General features: G+C 36.5%; 4 protein-coding genes across 4 annotated transcripts in view; 2 read left to right on the forward strand and 2 right to left on the reverse strand.

Moving 5' to 3' along the window:
• Positions 1 to 1,764: 1,764 nt before the first annotated feature.
• Positions 1,765 to 4,064, reverse strand: LOC103514036 (small ubiquitin-related modifier 3). Its single transcript, XM_008478902.3, has 3 exons — positions 3,847 to 4,064; positions 3,160 to 3,285; positions 1,765 to 2,438 (listed from the first exon to the last, which is right to left on the reverse strand). Exons 1-3 carry the CDS (start codon positions 3,862 to 3,864, stop codon positions 2,235 to 2,237), a joined length of 348 nt encoding a protein of 115 aa, XP_008477124.1. The 5' UTR covers positions 3,865 to 4,064; the 3' UTR covers positions 1,765 to 2,234.
• Positions 4,065 to 4,487: 423 nt separating this feature from the next.
• LOC103514037 lies at positions 4,488 to 5,707 on the forward strand. The gene is made up of 2 exons (XM_008478903.3): positions 4,488 to 5,264; positions 5,400 to 5,707. The coding sequence occupies exon 1, from the start codon at positions 4,635 to 4,637 to the stop codon at positions 4,980 to 4,982; it is 348 nt and encodes a 115-aa protein (XP_008477125.1). The 5' UTR covers positions 4,488 to 4,634; the 3' UTR covers positions 4,983 to 5,264; positions 5,400 to 5,707.
• A 1,190-nt stretch (positions 5,708 to 6,897) lies between these two features.
• Positions 6,898 to 11,013, reverse strand: part of LOC103514044 (proton-coupled amino acid transporter-like protein CG1139) — a 13,843-nt gene continuing 9,727 nt past the window's right edge. Inside the window, exon 6 of the mRNA XM_026827090.1 lies at positions 6,898 to 7,338. Within this exon, the coding sequence (XP_026682891.1) occupies positions 6,931 to 7,338 (408 nt within the window). The 3' untranslated portion in view covers positions 6,898 to 6,930. The remainder of the gene's footprint in view (positions 7,339 to 11,013) is intronic.
• On the forward strand, positions 10,291 to 10,976 carry LOC108252975 (proton-coupled amino acid transporter 3-like). Its single transcript, XM_017446054.2, has 2 exons — positions 10,291 to 10,365; positions 10,671 to 10,976. The coding sequence occupies exons 1-2, from the start codon at positions 10,299 to 10,301 to the stop codon at positions 10,925 to 10,927; spliced, it is 324 nt and encodes a 107-aa protein (XP_017301543.1). The 5' UTR covers positions 10,291 to 10,298; the 3' UTR covers positions 10,928 to 10,976.

Here is an 11,013-nt window from a genome sequence, read left to right on the forward strand (position 1 = left end):
CTGATAAAATACCTCTCGTTGTCTAGTAAAAACATCTGAGTACACAAACCTACATATTGTTGTAGGCACTTTTATTTATAATACCTACCTATGGCTGTACCTATCTACATAATATGTAGGTATTTGGTACATTATGTAGGTATACCTAATCGCTAATAGGTACATAAGTACCTATGTGCTTGATTTTTTTAACATTTTCGGACCAAGCTTTATAGAGCTACTTTATAGCCCTTTTTATTACACTGACAACTTTTTGTAGCTTTGTACGAACTTTTTTTGGGCCAACTGTAGGGTTTTACCTAGGGCCCATCTTGGTCAATAGATTGACTGGACCTGGTGGATGCTCCAAATTACAGATCTTTGGGGCCTCTAAATGTGTCCCTGCGCGGGGCCCCTAGATGCCCGGGGGCCCCCGCTCGCGTGCTCTGCGGGGTTGGGATCAGCGGAACTATAAGGTTTTTGCAGTTTGGTAAACAGGTATTTTTACATACATTATTCCTAAACGCTATTTACTCACACTAATTACGGTCATGTTCAATTTGGTACCTACATATCTACATTTCTTCTTTCCAGGAACTAACTGCGAACCATGGGTTTCGATGAAGCATGAATAAATTACACAACGACAAAGGATAATTTTACCATCATTTTACAGCCTTTTTAAACCATGGCAGTGGAAATTGATGGCACCAATAATGCGAGAGGAGTAAGTTTTCTTTTCGTTTTTGTCAAATACATACACACCTATCCAGTAGGTAGGGAAAAATCTTCTTTTAGGGGCTTGCATATTAAAATTTTCTGCCTTGTTAGATAGGTACCTACATAAAAGACATCAGTCTAGGTACCTACATGGGCTTGCAAAATTCTGTTTAGGAGTTTTCCCCCACGAAAAGAGAATTACCGAGATACCATAGTCTGTTGTTTTTCGTCTGTACCTACTTCTGTAGGTACATTCTCTAATTTGCATTTATTTGTCTTTAGTTCTTGGAGTGGTTGGTAAAGATCAACAACATAGAGGAGTTATGGGAACGGCAGCCAACTTATTTGCTGGTTCAGGCTTGTTTTCTGTTTGGAGCATTGATGACATTTATTCATGGTAAGAACTTCACCCTAGCTCTAGGTTGCGGGTTCAATTCCCGGACTACCAAATAATGCGAGGATGAAAAATATCGAATAGTGAACTACCAGGTGACACAAGAGTAAATAGTCATGGAAAACTGGGCCTGAAACCCAAATAAAGTCTTTTAAAGGCGGATTTTATCCTGAACGGATAATGTTCGTTCTCTGAACGGCTGGCTTTTTCCTATCCCGTCTTCCTTCTCTCTTCGATTTCGGGACGATAAGACCTCAACAGTTACAGTTGAACCTTAGCCCTGTGTTAAACCTCTAAAAAAATGTTTCTTTCACAGCCTACTCCTCCAAAGGTCGCTGGCCTCTACTGTGGTGTTGCACTGTCTGCCACGGACTGGTTATTGAGGAATAAATTAGAAATTAATTGCTTACTACCTACAAATTGCCAATTTTTCCCACCTTGTTCTATTGACTTAAGGTTTCTGTTGTGTCCCCAACCCATGTAAGATGATTACTTTCATTTTTAATTCAAAAGTTTCAAACAGATACAGACTTCAAACAGATACTCTTACAGATAAAGAAAGGTAAATAGACTTTTTTGGCCTTGAGGTTCAACCATACAGCCAGAAAAAAGACAATGATACTTGAGATGTATTGTTCATATTCCAAGCTGAATTTTTAACCGTATTGAAAGTTCCAGAGTAATGTTTATTACAATGTTGCCTAAATTTAACACTTAGTACATAATAAAATGTATTTACAAAATGGAGAGAGAATATAAAAAATAACAAGTTATACCTACTTAAAAAACAATTTCCGAAAGTTAGTGCTTCTCCATCAACAGCTAATATAACATTATGGAGGGTGAAATACATATACTGGACATGTGTGTCTGTGATTTCTACTGATATCAAGTAACAATTCATTTTTTTTTTCTTTTTTTTTTTTTTTTACCTATACAACCCTCAAACAATGAAATATTTTATGCTAATGAAAGTACACATTCAGATGAAGAAAATTGACAAGTATTTCATTGGTATGCCAGAATCTGTGTTTGCTGGTTTTTCAATATGAAATAGTACAATAACACGACTTTTGGAATCATGTTGAAATGGAACGGAAACAAGAGGGGGAATAGAATCACTGTACATAACATCATGGGTTCAATATTTTGATTGCAAGGAGGGGTCTAGCATGTTGGATTCTGTGTGCCATATTTGCAGTTGAGGGGTTTGTTTGAAGCCACCGGTTTGTTGCTGGTATATCTCTATGGTATCTCCCTCTTCCATTTCAAGAGTAGAGGGAGTGTCTTGCTCATTGATAGCTTGACCATCAAATCTAAATCTCACTGTAGACATACTGAGGTTCTGAAAATAAAAAGATTTTCAGCATTGAAAACTTCACTACTGATGACAGTCCCCCCTTGCTTAAAAAAAAAAGAGAGGAAGAATGTATGTAAAAAATATGTTGTGGATGGGAGAGTACCTAAATCTACTGCATCAATACACCTGCTAAACTAGTCTTTGGTTAACATAACTCCAGATAAGAGAACAATACTATCAGAACCTCATAATACATCATTGTATGAAAAAGTGTACAATACAATGGAATGAAACTTTTCAATCAACTACCAATAGGTTTAAGAGAAATGGAAACGAAAAGATTTATCATTCTAATGAAAGAACATGGTACAAAAAAAAAGCATTTTACATATAGTATTGAAGAGTTTTTAGAAGGTATTAAGAGATAGTTAGGTGTTAATACAGTTAGGAATTTTAATGTTTAGAGTTTAGACATCATTTTCAAATGTTCTGTTAAAATACTTATAGTTAGAAATTTCAAAATGAATTCCACCTGGTTTTACAGTTTAGGTGTTGTTTGTTATTGTTAATGTTTTCTTTTTAGGTATCATTTGTTATTATTTGTTTTCTCTTTTCATATTAGTTTTTTTTTATGTATGGTGACAGGTCATACTTCATCTTGCATGTCAGACCTTTATGTCATAAAAATAAATAAATAAACCTCAACTGAAGGCTAGCTAGAGCTGTACTGTACCTGTAGAGTTATCAATACTGACAGAATACTTACACATCTTTCACAGTAAGCATTCATGAGCTTTCTCAGTGGGGTACCCTTCTTGATTTTGAATTGAACAACATTGTTATCCTGCCCAAGTACCTTCAAGTTAATGTGCTCATCAGTGCTTTTAGACTCCTGAAAATGTTATTGAAAGTAATTTAATAGGACTTATATCTGTGGATTCTGTGGTTGTGGTTATGTACTGGGTTGGGATAGGCAAGGTTGGTAAACTAACCTTGTTTTTAAGTTACCACTCTCATGCCAAACTGTAGGAACAATGTCCTGTCTGAACTAGTCCAAGCTCAATCCAACCCAGTACATAACCATGACCTGTATATCAACCATGTAGGTACTTACTTCAGTGCGTCATTCTTTTGGCCATTAAAAGCTTAAAGACCAATGAAATTAGAGTTGAACTAAGTGAAAACAGTTAATGGTAACTAACTTATTGATTAGATAGCTTCTCCATACACAAAAAGCCCACTCTCAGGCTTAGGTGTAGGGGCCAACTGCCCCATAAGATGGGTTAAGCTTATATGAATCTATTGATTAGATAATTATTCACACAATGTGTCCAAAATAATGTAATTACTTTAGCAGTTGATTCACAAAGGCTGCACATCAGTAACTGCTTTTATCACAAGAGTTACAACCAAATTACCTACTTCCAGTTTCAATAGACATTTACACACTTACCTTTTTTTCCTCGGTCATTTTGAAGCTGTGTGAACAACAATCTGATGTATGAAAACGAGTCTTGCAACCCAAGTTCACTCTTCAATGTCAGATAGCAATAAGACCAAACTGCAGAACTACGTTAGAAGTTTGTGAGGGCAAAGTTAAAGAGAGATATAAAGAAAATCCTACAAATTCAATGCAGAACAGCAGAAAATCAGAAATTCCGGGTCTTTCATGAAACATGAAATGAAAAATCACAAAATCCAAATAAAAAAAATACCTACGCACGCCGATTTCAAGCGAAGCGCTTTTCCAAATTTTATTTTTCTCTGTGCTCTGTGGCCGTCTGGTCAAGATCATTTCACACGATCCTCTTCACAACTTCACATTTCCCCCATCCTTTTTTTTACATCAGGAAAAAAAAAGAAAATAATTATGAAAACGCCAGGTAAGAAGTTGGTAGGTAGTGGTTGGTACTTTATTTTTTTTTTTTAAACTTTGAATTTGAAAAGATATTTTCATAAAAGGAAAAAAAAAGTTCCGTGTTCCGTAAAAGTAGAACAGCGGACCGACACTGGTCCCCAGCAAGAAATTCAACAGAGATACACACAGAGGTAAATTTTCAATGGGATAAAAAAAATCCCATTGGGATTTTTATTTGTTTTTCTTTTATCACCAACCAAAATTCTCTCCTGATTCTCCTGATAAAGGAAAGGTCAAGAAAAGAATTTAAAACTTAAAACCATTTTTGAGTAAAAGTTCCTGAAGTCTGGTAGATATCAAACTTTTTGTGTTAAGTACAAAAAATGGCGAGCTGTGATCCCAGTAACATGAGAGAACTTTTTGAAAAGAAAACCAAAATGAGAATGGCCCTGCGAGAAGAATTCATCAAGCAAGTATACAACCCTCACCGTCATGCCACTGGAGAAGGTGGTGTTTTGTTTGATCCTGCTATGCAACGCTACATGACTATGTCCACTAACCGATACAGATATTTCAAACCTACTCCTAAAACATCTTGGTTGGGTCTTGGTTTGATTCTTGGACCAATAGTTGCAACCATGCTCTACATTCAAAAAACAAAGGATGATGATGAGCATCAGCTGAGAACTGGACAAGTTGCTTATAGAGATAGGTGGAACAAATTCTTGTAAAATTATCTTATTTTAGGATGCTTAGCATTGAAGTATCAGTTTTTTCCTGTCCTTTGTCTGATGGCAACCTGCTGGTGGGCAGGAAGGTGGCAAGCTGCATCTCTCTCTCTTGAGGTGAACTCAGTTTAGTTTGAATTACTCCAACTGTAACTTGAGATGTGGCCCTGGGTATTAGGATGTTGTATCCTTTGGCATTTGAGAATGAAGATAAGTAAATATGGATATGGAAGTCAATTTTTAAAAATCATATGATTTGTACTTTGAATTTTAAATAATACACACATGATTAATTGGATCTTTATAGATTATAAAAAAATCTGTTTCATGCTGAGGATACCAGGGCTAAAATTCCTTAGTTATTCTAGTCAATTTTTAAAAATCATATGATTTGTACTTTAAATTTTAAATAGTACACACATGATTAATTGGATCTTTATAGATTATAAAAAAATCTGTTTCATGCTGAGGATACCAGGGCTAAAATTCCTTAGTTATTCTATATTTCTATTTGTACTTTTCCAACAAACTTTTGATGAACTAAAATAGGTTAACCTATTTGACATTATAGCAACAATTAAAACCAATGGCATAGTGAAAATGCATACATGGTTTGCTTGAGTGTACATCAAGAAAGAGCCACAAAGATCATGTAGTATTTATTATTCTTTTATTTAAGAAATAATACAGTATGTACAATAAATATAATTAATGTTTTGATTGTTAAATTGTGTCTTTAATTCCAAGATATGAATTTAATGTCAAAACCATACCTATTTCACAAATTACTGGAGAAATACATAAGTAGACCATCAATATTACCTAAAATAAGGAAAGTAAAAAATTCAATTTCATTGATACTTGAGTGATAATATCAACAAAAAGAATGTCATCATACCAGTAATAAAACCGAGAGAATAAATTCATGATGTGCTCTGTTCCCAACCCAGAAATGTGTGGACAAAGATTTTAATTCCAAGATATGAATTTAATGTCAAAACCATACCTATTTCACAAATTACTGGAGAAATACATAAGTAGACTATCAATATTACCTAAAATAAGGAAAGTAAAAAATTCAATTTCATCGATACTTGAGTGATAATATCAACAATACAATAGTCCGTCCACTATACCTTTTACTATTAGTAATAATAAAGGAAGGACGGACTAAAAAGAATGTCATCATACCAGTAATAAAACCGAGAGAATAAATTCATGATGTGCTCTGTTCCCAACCCAGAAATGTGTGGACAAAGACAAATAATAATAAAAGATAAAAATGTTAAAACTTGGGAAAAAAGAAAAAAATGTACCTAGATGTGTGTGCAGAACAAGAATCTTACCTTAATATAAGGTTATCTACATCCAAGAGCTTTGAACTTTAATTTTAAACTACCCAGTTCCCTTAACCTAAGTTGAGGAAGATTGTGCTAGCGTTCTAAAAAAAAAGAAAAAAATGTACCTAGATGTGTGTGCAGAACAAGAATCTTACCTTAATATAAGATTATCTACATCCAAGAGCTTTGAACTTTAATTTTAAACTACCCAGTTCCCTTAACCTAAGTTGAGGAAGATTGTGCTAGCGTTCTAAACTATACATATTAAATTTATGATACATTTGCTTGCAAAGTAGAATACCATCCCTGTTGGGAGTGGGGCCCAGAGGTATTGCTGGTGAAATTAAGTTTTCATTAAATTTCACTATTTAATTTTTTATGTTAGGAACCCCTTTATCTTTGTACAACCTTTATACAATTTAACCCCTTTATACAAAATGGGATTTTTACCAAAAAAAAAAAAAAAAAAAAAAAAATTATTGACTGGGACCCTGTCCTTTGTCTGATGGCAACCTGCTGGTGGGCAGGAAGGTGGCAAGCTGCATCTCTCTCTCTTGAGGTGAACTCAGTTTCTATTTGGGTCTTATCCTGGGCAACTTGGATCAATAATTTTATTGATGTGTTGAGCAGGCAAATCCAAACTCAGGGAAAAAATCATACTTACACGTTATCACCACAATGAGTGTCCGGAACCCATACTCCAATGCCGTATGGGACGGTGACTTGTTCATTCTGAGCTTGAGGTATCTATTCCACACAATATCGTACACGATGAAATGGGGCAGCGCAAACGTAAACAAAATCGACACACTGAGCAACAATTTGACGCTAACAGCCAGCGTATCTTCCTGGGGTAGATTGAGAGTGATGCTCCCTTGAACTTCGTCGCCATATTTGAGATACGCCAGGAGACCAAACGCGGCGAATATAGTCGTGTTGATGGCGGACGACACGTTGAGAACCCCTAGCCTAGCGGTGAATTGACGGGGGTGTTGCATTTCGTTTTCCAGAGGCATCGTCTGGAAAACGGACGTGAGCCATGTGAAAAGAAGAAGAAGTAGGAGGAGGAGGGGAAGAAGAAGAAGGAGGAGAAGAGGAAGAAGAAAAAGGAGGAGGGGAGGAAGAAGAAGGAGGAGGAGAGGAAGAAGAAAAAGGAGGAGAATAAGGAGGAGGAAGAGGAGAAGAAGGAGGAGGAGGAGGAGAAGAAGAACAAGAAGAAGAAGAAGAAGAAGAAGAAGAAGAAGAAGAAGAAGAAGAAATCAATCGAATTTAACAAGCCAAAATGTTTATATTATTTATCAATAATACAATTAACGGTTACCTAGGTTCAAACAAAGAACATTAAAGACAATTGAGGGGGGGGGGGGGGAAAAAAGTTTAACACTTGGCTTAGGAAATCTGATTGGCTAAAAAGTTTGGAAACAACCTGTTTGATCCAAGAGTTAAACCAAGTTTCAACTCAAATTGTGGTCCTGGCCATTACAGGAGTTTTTGAGTTTATGCTCTGTAAAAAGGCCTTTTCAGTTTTTTACTGGGCATTCCACCTTTAGATTTTATAATTCTGATTGCTTCTCTTAGATGTTTGGGCTGAAGAGGTCCACTGTCACCATGATCTTCCATAACATCCAAGGCTGAAACAGCATCCAAAGAATCAAATGTTAGATGAGTTTACTTGGATTGAACCACCATCTTCATGTCTATCACATATTATGTCTATCACATATGACCTACCTCGGTGGTGTAGTGGTCAAGGCGCTCGCCTGGTAAACAGGAGGGCGTGGGTTCAATCCCAGCCGAGGTATGGAATACCCCAACTTTTTTCACATTGATTGCACTTATATCTGATTTTCATATCCGAATGCCTTTTTTGATGATTTCTGAGGCACTCTTTGGTCGAAAAAAATTCCGAGCACTTTTCACATGGATATTTGACATCAGAATGGACAGTTTTTTGGTGATATTGCAAGCTTCGAGGGGAGGAAAATTGTTTTAAACACACATCACAAGTGTGAATATCAGCACCATGAATGTTTTTTATATGTCTCTTTAAAGTTGTTGAATATGTGAATGTTTGAGGACATAATTCACAAGAAAACAGTTTCTCCCTTCCATGAAACAGGTGGATGTGATCTCTCAAACTGTTTTTTGACGTGATAGTTTTGTTACACATAAAACAACTATAAGTCAATCCCATATGATCTTTTCTTTTATGAGAGTAGAGCTTGCGTTTTGAATTAAATATTTTGGAGCAGTTTTCACATTCATATGTTTTGCCGGCGTGGCTGGCCAAATGGTGATTTAGATTGGCTTTATTTTGAAACTCCCTTGGGCAAATAGTACAGGGGTATTTTATTCGCATGTGTACTGACATAATGTGTCTCGGGAGATCTTTTGTTTTGAATTAAATATTTTGGAGCAGTTTTCACATTCATATGTTTTGCCGGCGTGGCTGGCCAAATGGTGATTTAGACTGGCTTTATTTTGAAACTCCCTTGGGCAAATAGTACAGGGGTATTTTATTCGCATGTGTACTGACATAATGTGTCTCGGGAGATCTTTTTTCCTCTTGAAAATTTTTAGGCAATGATAGCATTGATAGACTTCGCACTGCTGTGTCCCTGTGATATTATTCTTCAGAGAAAGATGTTCTAGGAGAAATTGACATGATTGTTTTGTTGAAACGTTCAAACTTTCTTGGTGAAATTTCGTCTCATCAATTTTTATAATAGTTTGAAGATCTTCCCGAATTTCGTTTTTCACATACTTCAAGTCTGGTGAACATTCCAATTTGATTCCTGAATGATTCATAGTAATCTGCAAAGGGAAAAAGAATTCATCATTAAAAAAAAAAAAAAAAATCAACCCACCCCCAATAGGAAGGAACGATTAGCGGATATGTGTATTATGTGTATACTAGGTACCTAGATATCTTTTATTAAAAACAAGGTCTACAAATATTTTTTCCGAATGAAATGATCATTTTACAACTTATTTTAAAACAAACATCAGTTCAGTGTTATTGCCAAACGATGGTACCCGTGTACGTGAGCTATAAGGTTACTCTTTAGAAAAGTTTTATAACGACACTTGTCACAATGAAGTTGATCCTGATTTTCCTCTTCTCGCAAATGTTTTCTAAGAGATTGTTCTCTATTTATGTGTATACTAGGTACCTAGATATCTTTTATTAAAAACAAGGTCTACAAATATTTTTTCCGAATGAAATGATCATTTTTAGATTTAACGATTAGCAGATTAGAGGGGGGGAGGATTGCAGAAATTAAAACTTTTTCATTTTCAAGACAGTATTAGGTACCTATGTCAGAATGTCGGTCGGTCAGTGCACGATTTGCACTGACCATTGTTCACAGATTCGTGGCATGCCATTTCGCCTCTCAAATTATCTCTGTCTCAACAAGAAAAAAAAAATGCTATTGGCTTTGCAAGCTCTCAAAAATGGCATTCTATGTTTCTATGCAAACTGACGTTTGGTACGTTGGAAATGTACCCTTAGAAGTAGAAGCATAGAGGTACCTACGAAACACCAAATTACCTATATATTAAACACCATAACTCTTTTTCCACCCTCGAAACTCACAAATTGCACAATTCCACAGTTGCGGAATTTTTGTTTGTTTTCATCAGGTTGCAGAGCTGTTGTCTCCAAGTAGGTAGGTATTTTTGTAAAAAATATTTTTACATATACTAACTAGCTAAGATTGAGGCGCCGCTTTTCGTGCTATTACTTGGGCCGGGGCATATTTTGAAAATGTAAAAAATAGGCAGGTAGGCAGATATTCAATAGCCAGCCTAGTTAGCTTAGTTGGTAGTACGTCTGCCTTGTAAGCGCTAGGCCGCGGGTTCGATTCCCGCCCGGGGCGGATTTTACCTTGATGGGATAATGTTCGTTCTCGGAACGGCTGGCTTTCTCCTATCCTGTCTTTCTTCTCTCTTCGATTTCGGGACGATAAGACCATGCATGGAGAAGAATTCCCTCGCCACGATTTGGATTTATGTTCTCAAGACAACGATCTGCATTATTACTTGTAAGTTATTGAATAATGAATGAGGGTATTCTTGATGGAAAAAATGAAATACCAATTGTGTGTTTCCTTTCCTTAGGTTTAGAAGCGATAGCATGTTGAATCCACTGAAGTAAGCAACGTTTGTGGCCGAATGGAGAGTGAAACCACCGTCACTAAAAAATTTCACAGAAAAAAAAAACCTTTGAACATATGCTGTGACTGAGTGCAAGCGAAAACCCAAAACTTATCTCTGATATTGTTGACAGGCGTTCAGAAAGAACAAAATCCCATGATCCCCTAACATGATTCCCTCTCTTTCATTTCAGTCGCCTTCGCCATCATGATTCCCAACCTGGAACTTTTCATCGCCCTGATCGGATCTCTCTGCCTTCCCTTCATGGCCATTTCTCTACCGGCCCTGACCGATCTCATTACATTCTGGTCCTCACATCACGGCCTGTCCAAGGCCCTGTTCATCACAAAACACGTGGTCATATTTCTCATCGCAGTGGTTGGTTGTTATACCGGCGTGCAAGCCTCGGTGCGCGAGATTCTCATTGAAGTTTTCAAAGTGCAAATGTAAAGTGACGGAGGGAAAGTGACTTTTCAGTCTTACGTCAAAAGTGTCTGGGTCTGGGAACCTGTTCCTGAGGCCAGCCTAGTTCGCTT

The sequence above is a fragment of the Diaphorina citri genome, unplaced genomic scaffold (genome assembly GCF_000475195.1).
Source record: "Diaphorina citri unplaced genomic scaffold, Diaci psyllid genome assembly version 1.1 scaffold1072, whole genome shotgun sequence".
NCBI classification, from domain to species: Eukaryota; Metazoa; Arthropoda; class Insecta; order Hemiptera; family Psyllidae; genus Diaphorina; species Diaphorina citri.

Excerpts from the sequence above, each read along its gene's own strand:
- LOC103514036 (XM_008478902.3), bottom strand. Across the intron at positions 2,439-3,159 it reads ATGCTTACTGTGAAAGATGT|AACCTCAGTATGTCTACAGT; the intron begins GTAAGTATTCTG and ends TTTTATTTTCAG.
- LOC103514037 (XM_008478903.3), top strand. The coding sequence starts at position 4,635 with ATGGCGAGCTGTGATCCCAGTAACATGAGAGAACTTTTTGAAAAGAAA.
- LOC108252975 (XM_017446054.2), top strand. The coding sequence starts at position 10,299 with ATGGAGAAGAATTCCCTCGCCACGATTTGGATTTATGTTCTCAAGACA. Across the intron at positions 10,366-10,670 it reads AACGATCTGCATTATTACTT|TCGCCTTCGCCATCATGATT; the intron begins GTAAGTTATTGA and ends CTTTCATTTCAG.